This window comes from Paroedura picta, chromosome 6, assembly GCF_049243985.1.
Source record: "Paroedura picta isolate Pp20150507F chromosome 6, Ppicta_v3.0, whole genome shotgun sequence".
In the NCBI taxonomy this organism is placed as follows: Eukaryota; Metazoa; Chordata; class Lepidosauria; order Squamata; family Gekkonidae; genus Paroedura; species Paroedura picta.
The window spans coordinates 2,777,105-2,796,454 of record NC_135374.1 but is presented as its reverse complement, the minus strand read 5'-3'; the positions used below and the strand labels follow the sequence as shown (position 1 = coordinate 2,796,454).

General features: G+C 51.5%; 1 protein-coding gene across 2 annotated transcripts in view; it reads right to left on the bottom strand.

Annotated features, from left to right (window-relative positions):
* Window positions 1–4,712: 4,712 nt before the first annotated feature.
* Window positions 4,713–19,350, bottom strand: part of SLCO2B1 (solute carrier organic anion transporter family member 2B1) — a 53,270-nt gene continuing 38,632 nt past the window's right edge. For both annotated transcript variants that reach the window (XM_077341162.1, XM_077341163.1), the window contains 7 exons: window positions 16,715–16,879; window positions 14,855–15,047; window positions 14,164–14,326; window positions 13,088–13,257; window positions 12,780–12,844; window positions 6,869–6,989; window positions 4,713–5,125 (listed from right to left, as the gene is read on the bottom strand). In XM_077341162.1, coding sequence (XP_077197277.1) covers window positions 4,969–5,125; window positions 6,869–6,989; window positions 12,780–12,844; window positions 13,088–13,257; window positions 14,164–14,326; window positions 14,855–15,047; window positions 16,715–16,879 — 1,034 coding nt within the window. In that variant the 3' untranslated portion in view covers window positions 4,713–4,968. The remainder of the gene's footprint in view (window positions 5,126–6,868; window positions 6,990–12,779; window positions 12,845–13,087; window positions 13,258–14,163; window positions 14,327–14,854; window positions 15,048–16,714; window positions 16,880–19,350) is intronic.

Sequence of the window (19,350 nt, the reverse complement as noted above, 5' to 3'; positions counted from 1 at the left end):
AAGGCGAATGGAAGCTGCTTTGAGACTCCTTTGGGTAGAGAAAAGCGGCATATAAGAACCAACTCTTCTTCTTCTTCAGGAATCTCAGGGCTCTCTCAGCCCCACCTTCCTCATAGGGCGTCTGTTGTGGGGAGAGGAAAGGGAAGGCGACTGGAAGCCGCTTTGAGTCTCCTTCGGGTAGAGAAAAGCGGCATATAAGAACCAACTCTTCTTCTTCAGTAATCTCAGGGCTCTCTCAGCCTCCCCTCCCTCACAGGGTGTCTGTTGTGGGGAGAGGAAAGGGAAGGCGATTGGAAGCCGCTTTGAGACTCCTTCAGGTAGAGAAAAGCGGCATATAAGAACCAACTCTTCTTCTTCAGTAATCTCAGGGCACTCTCAGCCTCACCTCCCTCACAGGGTGTCTGAAGGGAAGGCGATTGGAAGCCGCTTTGAGACTCCTTTGGTTACAGAAAAGTGGGGTATAAAAACCAGCTCTTCTTCGTCTCTGAGATCAGTTCTCCGGGAGGCAATGGCTGCTTTAGAGGGTGGGCTAGGTTACAACGTCCTCAAACCCCACCCACCCTGGGCTCCACTATAGCAATTTCCCAACCCAGAGTTGGCAACCCCATCCGTGGCTGATGCTGGCAGCTGCCCAGAGCATCCAGTGTCCAAATGGAGCACAAAACGGAGGGGGTCGTGCTGTCTCCGGCCCGGCCCCTTCCTGCCTTCCTTTTCTCATCCAGTCTCTGGTCGACCTTCTCTCCTCCACCAAGGGACTTCTCTGGATTGCTGAGTCAGGGCAATAAATCCAACGCTGCTTCTTACGCAGGAAGGCCAAGGATCACCGGGCTGTTGGTGATGAGGGAGGCTTTATGATGGGGGCTTTGTTCGCTCCTCCATCTCTTTGGTTGCCAGAAGTCATTTCTTGCCAAGGGGTGGAAGGTCTACCAGAAGAAACCGCATTTTTGCCCAGTCACCACAGCTAGAATGGGCTCATTCATTCATTATTATTAATTTCATGTAAGGCATGTGTGTAACTTAGCCAGGGGATCCTACGATTCCCCGCCAGCCAGCGTCCAAATGCCTTAAATCCCAGAATTATTGTCACAGTTTGCAGCCGCACAGGATAATCCCTGGTTTTATACTCTGTACAGGCTCAGAGTTTATAAAGTCCTTTTTGCTGGCTGGCAGAAGGGCACGGGGGTAGCGAGATAAATAGGTGTGAGTGACCCAGGCCCAGGGCCAGTCTGTGCCGTAGATACAAAGAGGGCCCTAGCTGGAGGAGAACAATAGCCAGCCTACAACTCCAAGCGTCAAAGAGCAGTGCTCAGTCTGTGGGTCCAGAGGTGAACATGAACACCTGAGGGGATTTGAGCTCTTTATTAGGGCCCCAGCAGGGTGCGATGAAGAACTGAACTCAACCCACACTCCCCTAGAAAACCCCAGCTTTTATATCTAAGCAAACCATGGATCTTCCTACCACAACACACTATTGGTCAGTTTGTGTTTAGACTGACTGGATCTGGCAGAAGGGAGAGGAAGGGGAGGTGATTGGAAGCCACTTTGAGACTTCTTCAGGTAGTGGAGAGTGGGGTATAAAAAACAACTCTCCTTTAAACTTCAAGTACAACGATATAGGCTAGATATCAGGAAAAAAATTTCACAGTCAGAGTAGTTCAGCAGTGGAATAGGCTGCCTAAGGAGGTGGTGAGCTCCCCCTCACTGGCAGTCTTCAAGCAAAGGTTGGATGCACACTTTTCTTGGATGCTTTAGGATGCTTAGGGCTGATCCTGCGTTGAGCAGGGGGTTGGACTAGATGGCCTCCATCTCTATGATTCTATGATTCTATGATTCTATACAACGATACAGGCTAGATATCAGGAAAACAAATTTCACAGTCAGAGTAGTTCAAGCAGTGGAATAGGCTGCCTAAGGAGGTGGTGAGCTCCCCCTCACTGGCAGTCTTCAAGCAAAGGCTGGATACACACTTTTCTTGGATGCTTTAGGATGCTTAGGGCTGATCCTGCGTTGAGCAGGGGGTTGGACTAGATGGCCTCTATGGCCCCTTCCAACTCTATGATTCTATGATTCTTCCATGGCGCATGGATACGCACACACACATGCGTAGGAACTCTGTATGCACCTGACCCAAGCAAGGAACCATTTCCATCGCCTGCTTCCATCACATCTTCTTCCAGTTCTTTTGGGGTTGTGTCTTGCTAGGTCTTGGGGCAGAGTAGGGCTGAGTGAGAACACCCAATCTTTGTAAGGCACAACCTGGCAAATTGCTCGCGAAGAAAGCAGATCTCCAGCTTCGGGATAACGGCTTTGATGCTCCCGGGCCTCTTAAAAGGGTACTTACCCGTCTCATGAATTATGGAGCTGCCGGGCCCTGGCTTTCAGCTGCCGTCCGTGCAGCTCCGCTTCCCTTCTGATTAATTTCACCTCTGCCGATAAAGAAGTCGGCGTGGAAGTACCGAGAGGGTTTCCAATAAGCGTGACCGGCCGGCCTTTCTGCTGCATTATTTTCGCTGTTGTTTCTGTTCCCTTCCAGGAAGAAATTTAAATATAAAGTGAAAGAAGCGGAACGCTTTTAGAAGCAAAGATGCAGCGTGGCTCTCGGCTCCCAAGAACAGACTACGTGTCCTTGCTGAACTGCATCGGATATTCCAGGTAGGCCACACACAAACCTCAAACCCTCTTCACATTTTGATCCATTGCAGTCAGAATTTAGAGCTGTGCTATGGTGAAGTACGATTCAGGCGGGTGCCCTTACTGGTCTGAAGGAGCAGGGCAAATTCAGAGGCACCCTTAAGACCAGCAGAAGAGAAAATCGGCATATAAGAACCAGCTCTTCTTCATCTTCATCATAATCAAGGCCACTGGGCTCAATCATAGTTATGGTGAAGTATGTTGAGGATGGCATCGATTCCCTGTTTGGCAGCTTCTCAATAGGAAGAGACTGGAATTGCCTTCTGGGCCCATAACCCTCACTCTCTAGGGCAGTTTTGCAGGCCTGGAAGGGAATGCATGTTCTTTGTTTGGAGCAACAGAATACTTTGTATTGTGGCAGAGTTTCAACATGCAAAGAGGTGTGCAACACCAAGCTGCTTAAAATAATTAAAAAATGGTGTGCAGTCCTCATTCTGACCGCTATGCAAATAAAGGATCATAAATCAGCCAATCATAACTCTTATAAAATGGACTTATGGCCCAATGAAGAATTGTTAAGGACCAATTAGGTCTTGTACAAATGTATATAAATTCGAGATGTTCCATTGTTCAGTGTTTGGTGTTTCTAGCTGGTGTTGGATTCAAAGGGCTGATTGTTCCTGAAGAGTTGTGTCTGTGTCCACTGAACCCGCAGACTTAATAGTTTGATTATGAAGAGAAAGAACTTTGTATGAAAAGAGAGAGTCCTGTCTAACTGTTCTGTTCTGTTCTGTAGGCAAGCAGGGAGGAAGTGGGCTCAAAGGAGTAGGAAGTCTCCAAATCAGCCAATCAGGACCCAGAAAGAGCATATTAGAAAAACATTAGGAAGTTCCTAATCTAATTTTGCTGATGACACATCTCCACTGATGCCCCATCTCCACTGATGCCCCTGCAAGCTATTCTTCCTATGCATTTGAAATTGTTATTATAAAGGTCTGTTGAGTCCGGGGGAGTTGGGAATTGTTGCCCTCAATGCGAGTGGGCAGGCAATTGTGCATTCCCTGCATTGTGCAGTGGGTTGGACTAGACAACCATGTAGGTCCCTTCCAGCTCTATGATTCTATGGTTCATTTGGGAGTGCCTGAAGGGGTCAGGATGGTTCTCTGTAGTCTTTGAAAGGCTGTCCCTTAGAGGAGGGAGGGAGAAGTTCCTGTCGGCTGCAGAGGACAGGACTCAAGAGACTGGGTTCAAATTATAGGTGGAAAGATTTGAGCTGTACATTAGGATATATATTTTTATTATAAGAAGAGTTCAGCCATGGAATGGTTACCCAAGGGTCATCTAGTCCAAACCCAAGCACATTGCTGGAAATCCACAGCTACCTCTCCAGCTCCCCTCCCCCCTTGACCTCTGCTCTGTGCCCAGAGGAAGGCAGAAAACCAGTCCAGGGCCCCTGAGACAATCTGTCTGGGAGGAAAATTCCTTCCTGCCCCCAAAGTGGTGCTCGGCCTTACCCTGGGTCTGTAGGAAAGGGCCACAAGAGCTGAGCACTGACTCCTTCCTTACCGCCCTTCCTCTCACCCTCTGCCTAAATTCTCATAATTGGCATTGCTGTTCAGATGGTCACATAGCTTCGGCTTAAAAACCTGCAAAGGAGAGCCCCCCCGCCCCCCATCGCCCGAGGAAGAGACGGATTCAAATGTGGGGTTCACAGCCAGAGGATGTTGTGAAGCAGGGGTAGTCAAACTGTGGCCTTCCAGATGTCCATGGACTACAATTCCCAGAAGCCCCTGCCAGCATTCGCTGGCAGGGGCTTCTGGGAATTGTAGTCCATGGACATCTGGAGGGCTGCAGTTTGACTACCCCTGAAGGCTACAGGGAAAAAAAACCCAGCTAGAAACAGGGATTGGAGAGATTTATGGAGGAGTGGTCTCTCTTGTGTTGCTGCCCTGGACTTCCTCGGGGGTCTGCCATCCAAATGCTACCCAGGGCCGGCCTTCCTTAGCTTCCAAGCTGGGATGAGACCGGGCTAGCCTGGGCATGGAGACACTTCTTGGCCAGCAAAAGGCTTGGGATGCATAACCAGTAGACAGATTATTTATTGGTTGATGGCCATTTTACCCGGCTTCCTGCTGACTGGCAGCTGGGTATCTAACTCCAGAGGGCATGTACAACGGAAGAAAGGAGGGAAGGTGCCAGCGGAGGGATGGGCACAGGAAGGAGTCCTCTGTGCTCCATGTTCGCCACTTCTGTCGTGGGTGCAGTTCAGGGCTCACACACAGGGCTCTGTCTCTCCGCCTGGCAGAGGAGGAGGAACTGGGAGTCCCTGAGGGCACGTCAGCTGGAGGCTTCTGGCATCTGCTCCAGCACTGTGTCCGGGAGGTTCTCTTCTGTCGACCTTGGCTGTACCTGTTCCTCCCTATGGTATAGGTAGTAGACGGCCACCAGGCACAAGAAGCAGCAGACCTGGAACCAGACTTGAATGCCGATGAAGCTGCGGGCCCAGAAACAGAGGGGAGTGAGTCAGGCTGGGAAGGAAGCATTTAAAAGGCTGCCATGCGGAGGATGGAGCAGAGTTGTTCTCTCTTGCCCTGCAGGGAGGGATCAGAACCAATGGGATGAAATTAATTCAATAGAATTTTTGTCTAAACACCCGGAAGAAGCTCCTGACTGTTAGAGCGGTTCCTCAGTGGAACAGGCTTCCTCGGGAGGTGGTGGGTTCTCCATCTTTGGAGATTTTTAAACAGAGGCTGGAGAGCCATCTGACGGAGAGGCTGATTCTGTGAAGGCTCAAGGGGGTGGCAGATTACAATGGAGGAGCGATAGGGTTGTGAGTGTCCTGCCTAGTGCAGGGGGTTGGACTAGATGACCCAGGAGGTCCCTTCCAACTCTGTGATTCTATGATTCTGTTCTATCACCTACTAAACAGGGCCCCAGAGTACGGTGAAGGGTTGTAAACCACGGGGGGGAAGGGGCATTCTTTGGGATTTGGGGGCAGAGCTCAAGGGGGATGTGATGACATTGTGTTAGAGTCACCCCAGCGGTGGGACAGTGCTACTTCCGGTGTGCATTGAAAGCAACATCGTTATGCTCCTGACTGCCCTGGTATTTGGACAAAACCTCTATAGTTGAAGCCATTTGGACCACGGAGGTTTTGCCCAAATACCAGAGTGTTCCCACTCTAGGGATGCCAACCTCCAGGTGGGGAAGGAATGACCAGTCAGCTGCAGGTAAATATGAAGAGAAAAAAGCCAACCAGCTACCCCTTCCAATCCTAATCTAATGAATCGGAGCCAAAATGACTTCTAGAGAAATCCTCATTTTCAAAATAGCAAATGAGTTTTGATTCCCTGCTTGTGTACTTTTTGTGTAATGGCATTTTACTTCGTTTATTCTTCCCGTTGACTGGAATTATGAAAAAATTATTTGTACTAGATTTGTACCCACTCCTGTACTAGATTTCTGGGGGGGGGGGATATTTTGTTGCCGACCACCATGGTTTTTTAAAGTTTTTAAGAGTCTGTTTATTGTACATGGAAGGATGTCTGGAATTGTTTTAATGGGGCTTTAAAAGGGCTTTTAATATGGACAGTTGTAACCCGCCATGAGGAGGGCTTGGGTTTGGGAGTGGCGGGCAATAAGTCCAATAAGTAAGTAAGTAAGTAAGTAAGTAAGAAGAGCCTCTTGTGGCACAGAGTGGTAAGGCACCAGACATGCAGTCTGAAGCTCTGCCCATGAGGCTGGGAGTTCAATCCCAGCAGCCGGCTCAAGGTTGACTCAGCCTTCCATCCCTCCAAGGTCGGTAAAATGAGGACCCAGCTTGCTGTGGGGTAAAACGGTAATGACTGGGGAAGGCACTGGCTGGAGGGCGTCACCCCAAGGGTCAGACAGGACTCAGTGCTTGCACAGGGGATACCTTTACCTTTACCTTTTTAAGTAAGTAAGTAAATAAATAAATAAATAGGAGAGACCTTGGCCTGAGACCCCGGCTCAGAGTCAGAGCATCTGCTTGGTGTGCAGAAGGCCCCAGGTTCAATCCCTAGCATCCCTAGCATTAAAAGGACCAGGCAGGAGGGGATGGGAAAGGCCTTGGCTTGAGACCCTGGAAAGCAGCTGCCAGTCTGAGCAGACAATACTGACCTTAATGGAACAACCAAAGATCTGAGATCTCCAGGCCTTACCCGAAGAATGGAAAACCTACCCAAGGCCAATCTGAATTTTGGCAGCCTAGCCATACCTGTGCCGGAGGGCTGTGTTGTTGTAGTACCGGCAGGCCGCTCTCTTCCGGCACTTTGACTGCCACAGGATGCAGGTGGAGTCGATGAGGCTGCCGTTGAGGACCGGGGCTGGCAGCCAGGCTGCAAAACAAACCAGAGAGGCCTTGCTCAGGGACTCAGAAGGATATTGCTACGCTGCTTTCCTCTCCAATGGGGATCCGCAGCAGTTTGCAATGCACAAATACGATGCAGGCCTACAAACAGGGGCAGAAGAGGGGGAAAGCTTCTCCTGTGAGCAGCTCTCCTGCTCGCTCAGCCTCCCAAATTTGAGGACCTGGAGAACTCCCAGAATTATAACTCCATGGCCTTTCCGTGTATTGAGCCCCCACCCCAAGCCCCGCCCTTTCCAGGATCTAGCCCCCCAAATCTCCAAGAAATTCCCAATTCCGAATTGGCAACCCTAAGTAAGGGGTGGGGAATCATAGAGTTGGAAGGGACCTCCAGGGTCATCTAGCCCAACCCCCTGCACTATGCAAGACACTCACAACTACCTGCCCACCCACAGTGACCCCAATTTCATGCCCAAGTGATGCCTCCACCAAAAATCTCCAGAATACAGACTGGCCTGGAGGAAATTCACCCACCATCCCCCAGTGGCGATCAGCAATTCCCTGGGTCTGCGAGGGGCCACATGAGACAAACACTGGCCCATCCCTTCCTGCCCACCCACTCAGTGGGTCACTGAGAAAAATAGTTGAAAGAATATACCATGATGATAATTCAACAAAAGAAAATCAGAGTCCAGGGGCACCTTTAAGACCAACCAAGATTTATTCAAGGCGTGAGCTTTCGAGTGCATGCACTCGAAAGCTCACGCCTTGAATAAATCTTGGTTGGTCTTAAAGGTGCCCCTGGACTCTGATTTTGTTTTGTTGTGCTGCTTCAGACCAACACCGAAACAAACTGGAATCTATCGTGATGGTAATGGATATTTGCATCCCCGGCTTAGAAAGGAATAGCAATCTATAGAGAATTGGAAAATACAAGACTGTCATTTACAATCAGGTTACTTGTTTGAGGGGATGATTCTAAGAGAAGCTGTTGGTGAGAAAATAATTAGGAAGAAACAACGACATTGAAACAATGTCCTTGAAGAAGAAGAAAAAACGAAAAGGAGGCGGTTCCTAGGGACTCGTTCTGACACTTAGGGGCTAATATATATTTGGAGGGAAAAAATCGTCAATGCCTCGCCAGCTTGAGAGTTCTTCATTTGCATTTCACGGCTGACGGGTCTTTATTCGCTCCTGAGTTCATAAAATCAGCATTACTGTCAGGTGACTCTCTAGCCTCTGCTTAAAAACGTCCAAGGAAGGAGGTCTGATTTAAGTCAATCCTCAGAACCAAACAGAAGGTTTGGCTCACAGAGAGCCAGCTTGGTGTCCTGGTGAAGAACGGCGACCTCTAATCTGGAGAAATGGGTTGGACTCCCCACTCCTCCTCCACACGCAGCCAGCTGGGGTGACCTAGAATCATAGAATCATAGAGTTGGAAGGGTCCATAGAGGCCACCTAGTCCAACCCCCTGCTCAACGCAGGATCAGCCCTAAGCATCCTAAAGCATCCCAGAAAAGTGTGTATCCAACCTTTGCTTGAAGACTGCCAGTGAGGGGGAGCTCACCACCTCCTTAGGCAGCCTATTCCACTGCTGAACTAGAATCATAGAGTGGGAAGGGGCCATCCAGGCCATCTAGTCCAACCCCCTGCTCAACGCAGGATCAGCCCTAAGCATCCTAAAGCATCCCAGAAAAGTGTGTATCCAACCTTTGCTTGAAGACTGCCAGTGAGGGGGAGCTCACCACCTCCTTAGGCAGCCTATTCCACTGCTGAACTAGAATCATAGAGTGGGAAGGGGCCATATAGACCACCTAGTCCAACCCCCTGCTCAACGCAGGATCAGCCCAGAGCATCCTAAAGCATCCCAGAAAAGTGTGTATCCAACCTTTGCTTGAAGACTGCCAGTGAGGGGGAGCTCACCACCTCCTTAGGCAGCCTATTCCACTGCTGAACTAGAATCATAGAGTGGGAAGGGGCCATATAGGCCACCTAGTCCAACCCCCTGCTCAACGCAGGATCAGCCCAGAGCATCCTAAAGCATCCCAGAAAAGTGTGCATCCAACCTTTGCTTGAAGACTGCCAGTGAGGGGGAGCTCACCACCTCCTTAGGCAGCCTATTCCACTGCTGAACTAGAATCATAGAATCATAGAGTTGGAAGGGGCCATACAGGCCATCTAGTCCAACCCCCTGCTCAACGCTAGTCATGGGCTAGTAATGTCCTGCTAGAGCTCCCAGTTTGCTCAGGGCTCTCTAAGACCTACCTAACTCACAGTATCTCTGTTGTGGGGAGAGGAAAGGAAGGCAATAGTCAGCCCAAGACTCCTTTGGGGAGGGAAAAGTAGAACGTAACCTTTTCTGCTGATGCAGCAGAGAATATAATCAGCGGTTCAGTGGCTAAAATTCCCAAGATGGCTTTGAGCTGAAATTAGCAAGGATCCACAGGATTAACAGCAACAGTGGGATGGGCTAACTAAGGGGGTGGGGAGCTCCCCCTCCCTGGTAGTCTTCAAGCAGGGGCTGGACAGATCCTTCTCCTGGATGCTTGAGGCTGATCCTGCACTGGGCAGCGGATGGACTAGATGGCCTCCATGGCCCCTTCCCACTCTAGGATTCTAGGAGTCTAGTTCAGCCATGGAATGGGCTGCCTAAGGAGGTGGGGAGCTCCCCCTCACTGGGGGTCTTCAAGCAGGGGCTGGACAGATCCTTCTCCTGGATGCTTGAGGCTGATCCTGCACTGAGCAGGGGGTGGGACTAGATGGCCTGCATGGCCCCTTCTCACTCTAGGATTCTTTGAAGGTCAAGTTATATTGTACGTTTAAAAAAGGAGAAGACTGGGGTCTATTTGTCCCCAGAGCCGGGTCTATGAATTGCTTCCTTATGAACTACACATAAACATTTTGGCTGGTTTTCCGCTTTTCTTGTTTCTCTCCTCGCTCTCAGTGACCCACCAGACCTTAGCTGGAAGAGTTGATACAACATTCTTTTTCTTTCCATGGGTACAGATGGGGAAATGATGCATGTCTTTCTTACGGCCTTAATTTGCATTCATCCAGTCCAGTTGAAAGTTAATTGGTGTCATTCCCTCCTCGTTCTATTATCTACTTCTGCTGCCTGCCTTCTTCCTTTTTTGCATTACAAGCGCCCTGCCGCTTGCATCCCTCCCTGGCTACTGGTCTCTCCCCCTCCTCTGTGTTCTGCATTACTGCTTTTAGAAAGAGAGCTGCAGGGAGAGGGGGGCTGGTTTATGCCGAGGAAAATCTACCAAGCTCTCCGCTGCATGAACATGGTCAGAATGATGGTCTGTAATGCCATCTGAATCAGGGGTCTCCAACGTGGTTCCGCTTTCCTGGCATTGCTAAGTGTTTTGAGAAAGGGAGCATAATTACTTGGGGCTGCTGCATCACTGGGGGCCTTTTGCTAGGAATTCTTGAGCCGGGGAGGTTGGGCCTCCAGTCAGCCGGCCAGCAGTGGAAGCCAACATTGAAACGTCATTTCTGGCATGCACAGGAAGTGACATCATCGTGTTGTTGTCAGGTCCCCCCTGGCCATTGGCAGGGGAGGGAGGGCAGGGTTGCCAGATCAAGGCTGAGAAATTTCTGGAGATTTGGAGGTGGAGCTCCTGCCACTTCTTGGAGTTACCACTAGCGACAAAGATGGCAATGTCCAGAAATTCTGTAAGATCAATATAAAGTTCTGGCAGTTGCTAGAACTACTCTTGTCACTTCTGGGTAGTTCTAGGAATCAGCCACAACTCCGTGTCAGAATCATAGAGCTCCAGACTACACTCTTAGTGTAAAAACAGTTTTCCCTAATATCCAGTCTGCACGTCCCCCCCTGTAATTTCAACCCATGATTGGCAGTCCTGGCGTCTGGCACCAGCAGGAGCAGCTCCCTGCCCTCCTCTAAGGTAGCGATCCCCAACCTGTGGGCCGCGGACCACATGTGGTCCTTCGACTAATTGGAGGTGGGCCCCGAAGGACACCTTCTCTCCCCCCCCCCCCCCCCGGCCCTTTACAACACACTTCGGGTGTCATTGTCTCCCATCACTCCCGGATGGGACTATCTTGTTGCAGAGAAACAAGCTCAGGGTTCCCATTGATTTGTCATTGTCATGAGTTAAAATTTCCATGAAAATAAAATGTTCCTTATGTTCATTGTTGTGGCGTGTCTGTATCTTATTTTGAAGGGATGTTTAAACATTACCATAGCGATCAAAGAGCGTTGGGGCAGTGGTTGAGAGTAGAGGAGTAACTACCCCCCCCTACACCGGGCCTCAGTAAAATTGTCAAGCGTTGAGTGGTCCCCGGTGATAAAAAGGTTGGGGACCCCTGCCCTAAGGGACAGCCTTTCAAAGTCTTCAGGAGAGCCATCTGAGCCCCTCAGCCTTTCCTCTCTGGGTGCTGGGCTCATCCTGGTTGCTGTCTCCTGCACCTGCTCCATTCTGTCCACATCCTTTTGGAAGTGAGGCCTCCAGAACTGCCGAGGGCCTGCCGTGTCTGCAGTTCTGCCGAGGACCAGGTTTTGAGGCCCAAGGCAGGATTGGAAGCCTGCCCTGTAAATGACCAATGCAGGGCTGGATCCCATCTGTTGGATCCAGTCAGTTTAAAGTGAAACTGACCAATAGCGCGTGCTGGCGGGAAGATCCATTGTGGGGCTTTTGTATACACGCTGGGGTTGGTTGTCGGTTTCTTCCGTTCTGGACCCATTCTGCACACAGTGGTTTATGTACTTTTAATGCACTTTAGAAGTAGATCTTCCTGGGCTGATTCTGCACTTACTTTGTTTATTCTGGTGTGGATCCTGCATAATTCAGATACATTTGAACTTGGGCCTTCCTCTATCCCCCCCAATTGAAACAGAAAATGGTCTGCACTTGATTGGGGAAGCTCAGAGCGGGGAGGGGACCCAAGTGTAGCAGGAGTCTCTTTCTTTCTTTACTTGAATTCGGGCGGGGGGGGGGAGAGGATTGGAGACAGCAGAGGAGGGAGAATTAATCCAAGAGGCAAATCTCTGCAGAGAGAAGTTAGGGCTTCTGGAGCGCAGTCACTTTAAGACAGTCATTGTAACCGGGAACCAGGAAGTCTTTGAACTGACACCCTGACCAATCAGGGAAGACTCCTTTGCTACCAGGAACGGAGAAGGGAGTTAGTTCACAAAAAACAGAAATCTGCACACTTACTGATGGCGATTTTTCAAATATTGAGGCTGATATCCACTCCAGGATATCGTGGGAGAAAGGTAGGGTCACTCCAGATCAATCATGCATGTTGCAGAGGGAAAATTTAAAGCACCCCCCAAATCAAAGTGGAAATTGAATTCAGTGTAGACTGCAGGGATTCATTCGAACTGGGAGTGGGTAAAAAGCCCCGTGCAGACTACACCCTGTTCTACATGTGAAAATCCAGCTGCAAAAGCACAGTGAAAGTGCATTATCCTACACGTGCAGAATGAGCCTGGCTTTCTTGTTGTATCATGCTAGGGTCCTAATAAAGAGCTCAAATGACTTCCAGGCCCATGGCCACTCTGAACACAGGGATTTAACACAGGGTCCTCCCACCTCCCCAAATGGCCATTTCTTCCAGGGGAATGGATCTCTCTTGCCTGGAGATTTGTTGTAATAGCGAGAGATCTCCAGGCCCCACCACGTGCCTTATGTGAGGCTCTCACCTTTCCTACCCAGCTACAAGTGTGTGTGTGGGGGGGTGTCGGGGGTGTGTGTGTCGGGAACCTTGTTTCTAAGAATTCTAGATGCAGCACAACAGTCGTGGGAAGGTGGATTTGCACCCAGGCAGTTCTTAACAAGCCATTCTGACTTACCAGCAATTCTTAGCAAGAGGAACTGGATCCCAATCGCAAAAGACTTGTCTTCAGCCTTAACGCTCCTAAAAACGAAAACAAAACACCGTAAGACGCCTGCTCTTGTCAGCAGCACCCTCGGCCTACCAATAATAGGAAGGGAGACCCAAACGGGACTTTTAAAGCCGATCTCTTTGTCATGCCCCCCCTTCAATGCCCATCATGCCAACTCAGCAGATTTCCAAAATGTGCCCGCTCTCGGTCCCCCTGCAGAGAAAAGGCAAGTCCTCCAAAGCTCCTAGGAGATATCGCCCAGCCTCTTCTGCTACCTGAGGATGAGCATGAAGGACGGCGTGTGGATGACGCAGGCCAGAAATCCGGCGATGCAGACCAGTGCCACAAAGGGAGTCAGGAACTTGGAGCAACTTGTGCTGCAGGTCCCTGGGACGGCGGATCCCGCACTGCCGTTGACTTTGATGCAGCTGCAGCTGCTGTAATTCTAGAGGAGGAGGAAGAGGGAGACAAGATGCCAAGGGGTGAGGGAGGGACAAGCTCTAAGGACGTTGAGGAAGGGGAAGACGTTTCAAAAAAGACGTACAGAAATAGAGCCAGGGCTTCAGGAATGGGAAGTGACAAAGCTCAGATACCTCTTGACCCCCCCTCCCAGGCCCCTCCCTGATCTGAAAATCTTCAAATATTAACACCGCTAGCAACACATTTTGGGGGTAGCAGATTTCAAGAGTCAAAGCGAGCGGGATTGGAGGTCCCAGAGTCCTTCTTTTCCAGCCTGAGGGTGGGAGGGGTGAGGCAAGGAACTCAGGATCCCAGGGCCCCATGCAATCTGCTGGATCACAGCAGAAGAGAAACGGCTGGGGTCAGAAAAAGGACATCTGCTGTGAGACGAGAATCCGATGTCCCGATTCAGCCCAGGAAAGGGGAGGGGCTTCCGCCATCTTGATTCCGTGATAACTTGGACATTTCCGCACAGCTAGATTCAAGTCCACATATGGTCATGTTGACCCACCCTGCCCCTTCCAAAATGGCCAGGCTGGAAGGGGTGGGCAGGGGAGGGTCCCCAGGTGAGGATGTCCACAGCTCTGCTTCCCAACCATAGTCTGCATGATCGGACCACTTCTTGAGACCTGAAGGATGTTTCGGAGGTTGCCTCAATGGTAAAAAGGTTGGAAGAGGCGGGGCTCATGCCTAGCTGCCTACGATGTTCATAAACAACGGGGGGGGGGCAGTTCTAAGTCCAGGAGGAATCCGAAGGCAGAGCAGGAGAAGGGAGCGCAGGATCCGTTCTGTGCCGCTAACCTCTCCGCTGCACGCCACTGCCCATCACCCGCTCACGGCTCTCCGATTAGAGGCTCCCCCAACACTGGATGGCCAAAGGCTCCCGACTCACCGAGACTTTCATTCGCGACACGTCGTAATGTAGAGTTAAGCAGCCGGCGTAGCAAGGGGAGATGTACTCGATTTTATCTTCGCCACAGATAGGGTTAAAGGCCGTGTCCGAGCAGTTGCACATGTGGTTGCAGTCAGAGATCTGTCCCTCTCCGAGTCGGGAGCTGGAAAGGGGGGAAGGGGGCTGAGCTGAAGGAGAGGGGCTTTGAAAGTCCACGTTTTAAGGTTGTTCTTGTAGAATAGAGGGCGTAGAGGCAGGTATTTGGGAAGGAAGGTGGCATGGTTCAACCCAACCCCACCAGACCTTGGAAAGCTAAACAGTGCCAGGATGTGGAAGGAAGACCAACAAGGAAGGCTCTGCGGAAGAAGGCCATGGCCAACCCCCCCTGCTTGTCCCTTGCCTTGAGAGTCCCTTGCTGGGGGGGGGGGGCAGAAGTGGGAAGCTGAGCAGGGTCAGGGCTTGAGAGGGAGACCACCAAGGAAGGCTCTGCACAGGAAGGCCATGGCCAACCCCCCCTGCTTCTCCCTTGCTGGGGTGGCTAGAAGTGGGAAGCTGAGCAGGGTCTTGAGAAATAGCCATCCAAGGAATTCTCTGCATAGGACTTTTCCTAGTTCCTAAAACAGACGTTTCTCCCAGGTTCCTCCCACCAACATCCAAACCTGGCCCCATCGGTTACCCAGAGTTTGTGTACCTTTGGGAGGTGTTGAGGCCAGCTACTGCCTGCGTAGGGCAGCCCAGGAAGAAGAGGGGGATCTCAAAGAGGACGCACAAGCCCATGCTTACGACACACAGAAGGGTGCTCTGCTTGAGGGACAGGTGGAACTTCTTCATGATGACCCCACCCAGCAGGACTCCAAGCATGCCCGCCGGGAGGTTCACAGCACCTGTGGGTAGGAAGAAGCGAGGGGAATTCAAGAACTGGCCAAGCAATGTGGACCATGCCTAACTGTCTGGCAATTTGCTTGGCATATTCCTGAGCTCAGACTTCAAAGTAGACATACAACCTTCAGGTGGGACCTGCAGTTCTCAGAAGAGCCCTGCTGGGTCAGACCAGGAAGGGTCCCTCCAGTCCAGCCTCTCGTCTCACCCAGGGGCCAGCCAGTTCCTCTGCAGGGCCAGCCACAGGGCAGAGAGGCCGAGGCCTTCCCCTGAGAAGACCCTCAGAAGAGCCCTGCTGGGTCAGGCCAGGGAGGGTCCCTCCAGTCCAGCCTCCCGTCTCACCCAGGGGCCAGCCAGTTCCTCTGCAGGGCCAGCCACAGGGCAGAGAGGCCGAGGCCTTCCCTGAGAAGACCCTCAGAAGAGCCCTGCTGGGTCAGGCCAGGGAGGGTCCCTCCAGTCCAGTCTCCCCTCTCACCCAGGGGCCAGCCAGTTCCTCTGCAGGGCCAGCCACAGGGCAGAGAGGCCGAGGCCTTCCCCTGAGAAGACCCTCAGAAGAGCCCTGCTGGGTCAGGCCAGGGAGGGTCCCTCTAGTCCAGCCTCCCGTCTCACCCAGGGGCCAGCCAGTTCCTCTGCAGGGCCAGCCACAGGGCAGAGAGGCCGAGGCCTTCCCTGAGAAGACCCTCAGAAGAGCCCTGCTGGGTCAGGCCAGGGAGGGTCCCTCCAGTCCAGTCTCCCCTCTCACCCAGGGGCCAGCCAGTTCCTCTGCAGGGCCAGCCACAGGGCAGAGAGGCCGAGGCCTTCCCTGAGAAGACCCTCAGAAGAGCCCTGCTGGGTCAGGTCAGGGAGGGTCCCTCCAGTCCAGTCTCCCGTCTCACCCAGGGGCCAGCCAGTTCCTCTGCAGAGCCAGCCACAGGGCAGAGAGGCCGAGGCCTTCCCCTGAGAAGACCCTCAGAAGAGCCCTGCTGGGTCAGGCCAGGGGGGTCCCTCCAGTCCAGCCTCCCGTCTCACCCAGGGGCCAGCCAGTTCCCTGCAGGGCCAGCCACAGGGCAGAGAGGCCGAGGCCTTCCCCTGAGAAGACCCTCAGAAGAGCCCTGCTGGGTCAGGCCAGGGGGGTCCCTCTAGTCCAGTCTCCCGTCTCACCCAGGGGCCAGCCAGTTCCCTGCAGGGCCAGCCACAGGGCAGAGAGGCCGAGGCCTTCCCCTGAGAAGACCCTCAGAAGAGCCCTGCTGGGTCAGGCCAGGGAGGGTCCCTCCAGTCCAGCCTCCCGTCTCACCCAGGGGCCAGCCAGTTCCTCTGCAGGGCCAGCCACAGGGCAGAGAGGCCGAGGCCTTCCCCTGAGAAGACCCTCAAGAGAGCCCTGCAGGGTGGGCTGATTTCTGCAGTTTGGAGATCCCCAGGTCCCACCTGGAGGCTGGCATCCCTAAGGGAGAACAATTTTGCAAGTCGGAATGAGTCACCACTGGGGAGATGGCAGGGCAGAACTGCTCAAATTTGTGGGTAGATTTATCACCTCCCTTCTGATGTAAGGGGTTCCACAGAAACAGAGCTGATTTCATTCCAGTGTAGTGCCCAAATTCCGGGGTGGTGGTGGGATGGTGGTGGTGGTCAGATCACAAGACCGGGAAGCTCTCCGATCAGCGCTGGGAAGTAGCACCCGCCCGCGCTGACCCACCTATGAGCATGTTGGCGTACGGTGCCGTGAGAGAGAACTGCGCCTCCATGAATTTGCCCAGGAAGACGCCCAGGCCCGCAATCATGGCGGAGACGTTGATCAGGGCCAGAATCACGATGAGGAAAAAGGGATTCTTGAGATTCCGGAACAGAACCGCAGGAAACACTGTGGAAGGACAAAGAAAACAGTTAGCGGGCAGTCAGTTGTCTTTCGCCTTCCCATGAAATTGCAATCACGGGAGCCGTAGGTTAAAAGTCAACATTCAGCTTCACAGGACAGCGACTGGTCTGGCTTTGCCAAGTGATCTGCTGGTGACCTGGGGGCCGGAAGCATTTTAGGTGGAGATCTGCAGGATTTGCAGTGTGTCCGAATCAACAGCATAGGAAGAATATCCTCCAGGTGGCATCAGAGGAGGTGTGTAGTTAGTATAGTTAGACGAAATATCTCCTGAGTTCTTATTGGCTCCACGGGAGATTTCCTGCTCTTTTGAGCACACTCCCTCCCTGATTGGTCAGGTAAACATGACTATCTCTTGCCTCTCTTTCTTACAAAATTGTTTCTCTTCTTAATAAAACTAATTTTATTCTTTTTTAGTCAGTTAGACAGTTAGGACTATCTCTCTCCTCTCTTTCTTACAAAGTTGTTTCTCTTCTTAATAAAACTATTTTTACACTTTTTAATCTGCCTGTGTGGTGCTTCCTCTGCATAGTGAAACTCTGCTGACATTTCATAGGGTGCATCTCGGGGGGCCGGGCTACGTATCGTATCCCAAGCATCCCCATTCAGTGTGCATCGCAGCTTGATTGTCTCTGGTGCATCACTGACCATCAGTGCCTTCCCAAGTATACAAGCGTATGCCTTGAATAAAACTTCGCTGGTCTTCAAGGTGCCACTGGACTATTGCTGTGAACCACCTCGAAGGGTTGTACAGAAAATTAACATTATTGTTGTTGTAAATTTGGGAGGTCAGGCCTGAAATCTGGCAACCCTGGCCCACAATCTGTCATGGGTCAACCAGGACCTAGTGAGGTTGAGCCCTTCTCAGAGGAGGAAGGGACCAGCATAGCCAGACTGGAAGGAGCAGGACCTGACAAACAAGAGGGTCAAGCAAGCAGCTGCCTCTTCCTCCAGCACTGATCTAGCAGATGAAAGCCTGTTTCCATCCCCCCCCCCACCCCCCAGGATCACCTGCATCATTAGAATGCAAAGGTGCAGGCTTAGAGCACAGCTGGAACTAAAAGGAAAAGTGCTCGCCTTGTGACTAGACAGCCAAAAGTGATGAGGAGTTGTTGCAGGACTGAGTCTGAGCAGCCGGCATTTAACTATAACACTTTCCAAGTGACATTGTAGTTGTGTGAGTGCAATGCAAGCTATGTGCCGAAACACAGACTACCTCCCTGCCCGAAAACCTTGGCTTCTTGGACTGCACTACTGTGCTTGCCAGACCTCTGGAAACCCTGAACTTTGGACTGGAAATGACTTTATAGCTCGCCACCTCCCTTGGCTTTGGTTGTCTTAATGAGCTGAATAGATCGCTGCAAGCTAATATTCGTACCTGGACAGGCTAATACACAACCTGTCTGAACATAAAATCAGGGCAACATCAGAAGTGCAAATACTTGAACTGGCTAAATATTCCATCTATCAACTAGGGGAAATGGAAACCAGTCCTTTGGATGTGCCTTTGAATAAGGTGGGAAGGTAGAATCATAGAATCCTAGAGTAGAAAGGGTCATTTAGTCCAACCCCCTGCACTGTGCAGGACACTCACAACCCTCTCGCTCACCCACTGTCACCTGCCACCCCCTTGAGCCTTCCCAGAATCAGCCTCTCTGTCAGATGGCTCTCCAGCCTTTGCTTAAAAACCTCCTGAGGAAGCCTGTTCCACTGAGAAACTGATCTGTCAGAAACATCTTCCGGATGTTTAGACAGAATTTCTTTTGAATTAATTTCATCCCATTGGTTCTGGTCTGTCCCTCCGGGGCAAGAGAGAACAACTCTGCTCCATCCTTTCCATGGCAACCTTTTAAATACTTCTATATAGGTAAAAAGGTAAAGGTATCCCCTGTGCAAGCACCGAGTCATCTCTGACCCTTGGGGTGACGCCCTCCAGCGTTTTCATGGCAGACTCAATACGGGGTGGTTTGCCAGTGCCTTCCCCAGTCATGACCGTTTACCCCCCAGCAGCAAGCTGGGTACTCATTTTACCAACCTCGGAAGGATGGAAGGCAGAGTCAACCTTGAGCCGGCTGCTGGGATCGAACTCCCAGCCTCATGGGCAAAGCTTTCAGACGGCTGCCTTACCACTCTGTGCCACAAGAGGCTCTTTCTATATAGGTAGTATGGGCTAAATACAGAGGGGGGCTGTAGCTGTTGATTTTTGCCATGGAAAGCACCTTTCCAAATCGCTCCTCCTATAGCACAGACAGAAAATTGATTTCTCCCCTTCCCCGTTGCACCTAGCAATTTCTTTCCACCCCTGTGGAACCCACAGGACACATAAAAATTTAATGGCCGCTCAGACTGGCCATTTTCCAGCCTTCATAAAACTGCCGTGTACAAAGCAATATTAAAATCCAATAAGACGGATTTAGCATCAGGAGCAAGGCACAGATGGGCGGGGGTGGGGATCAGCA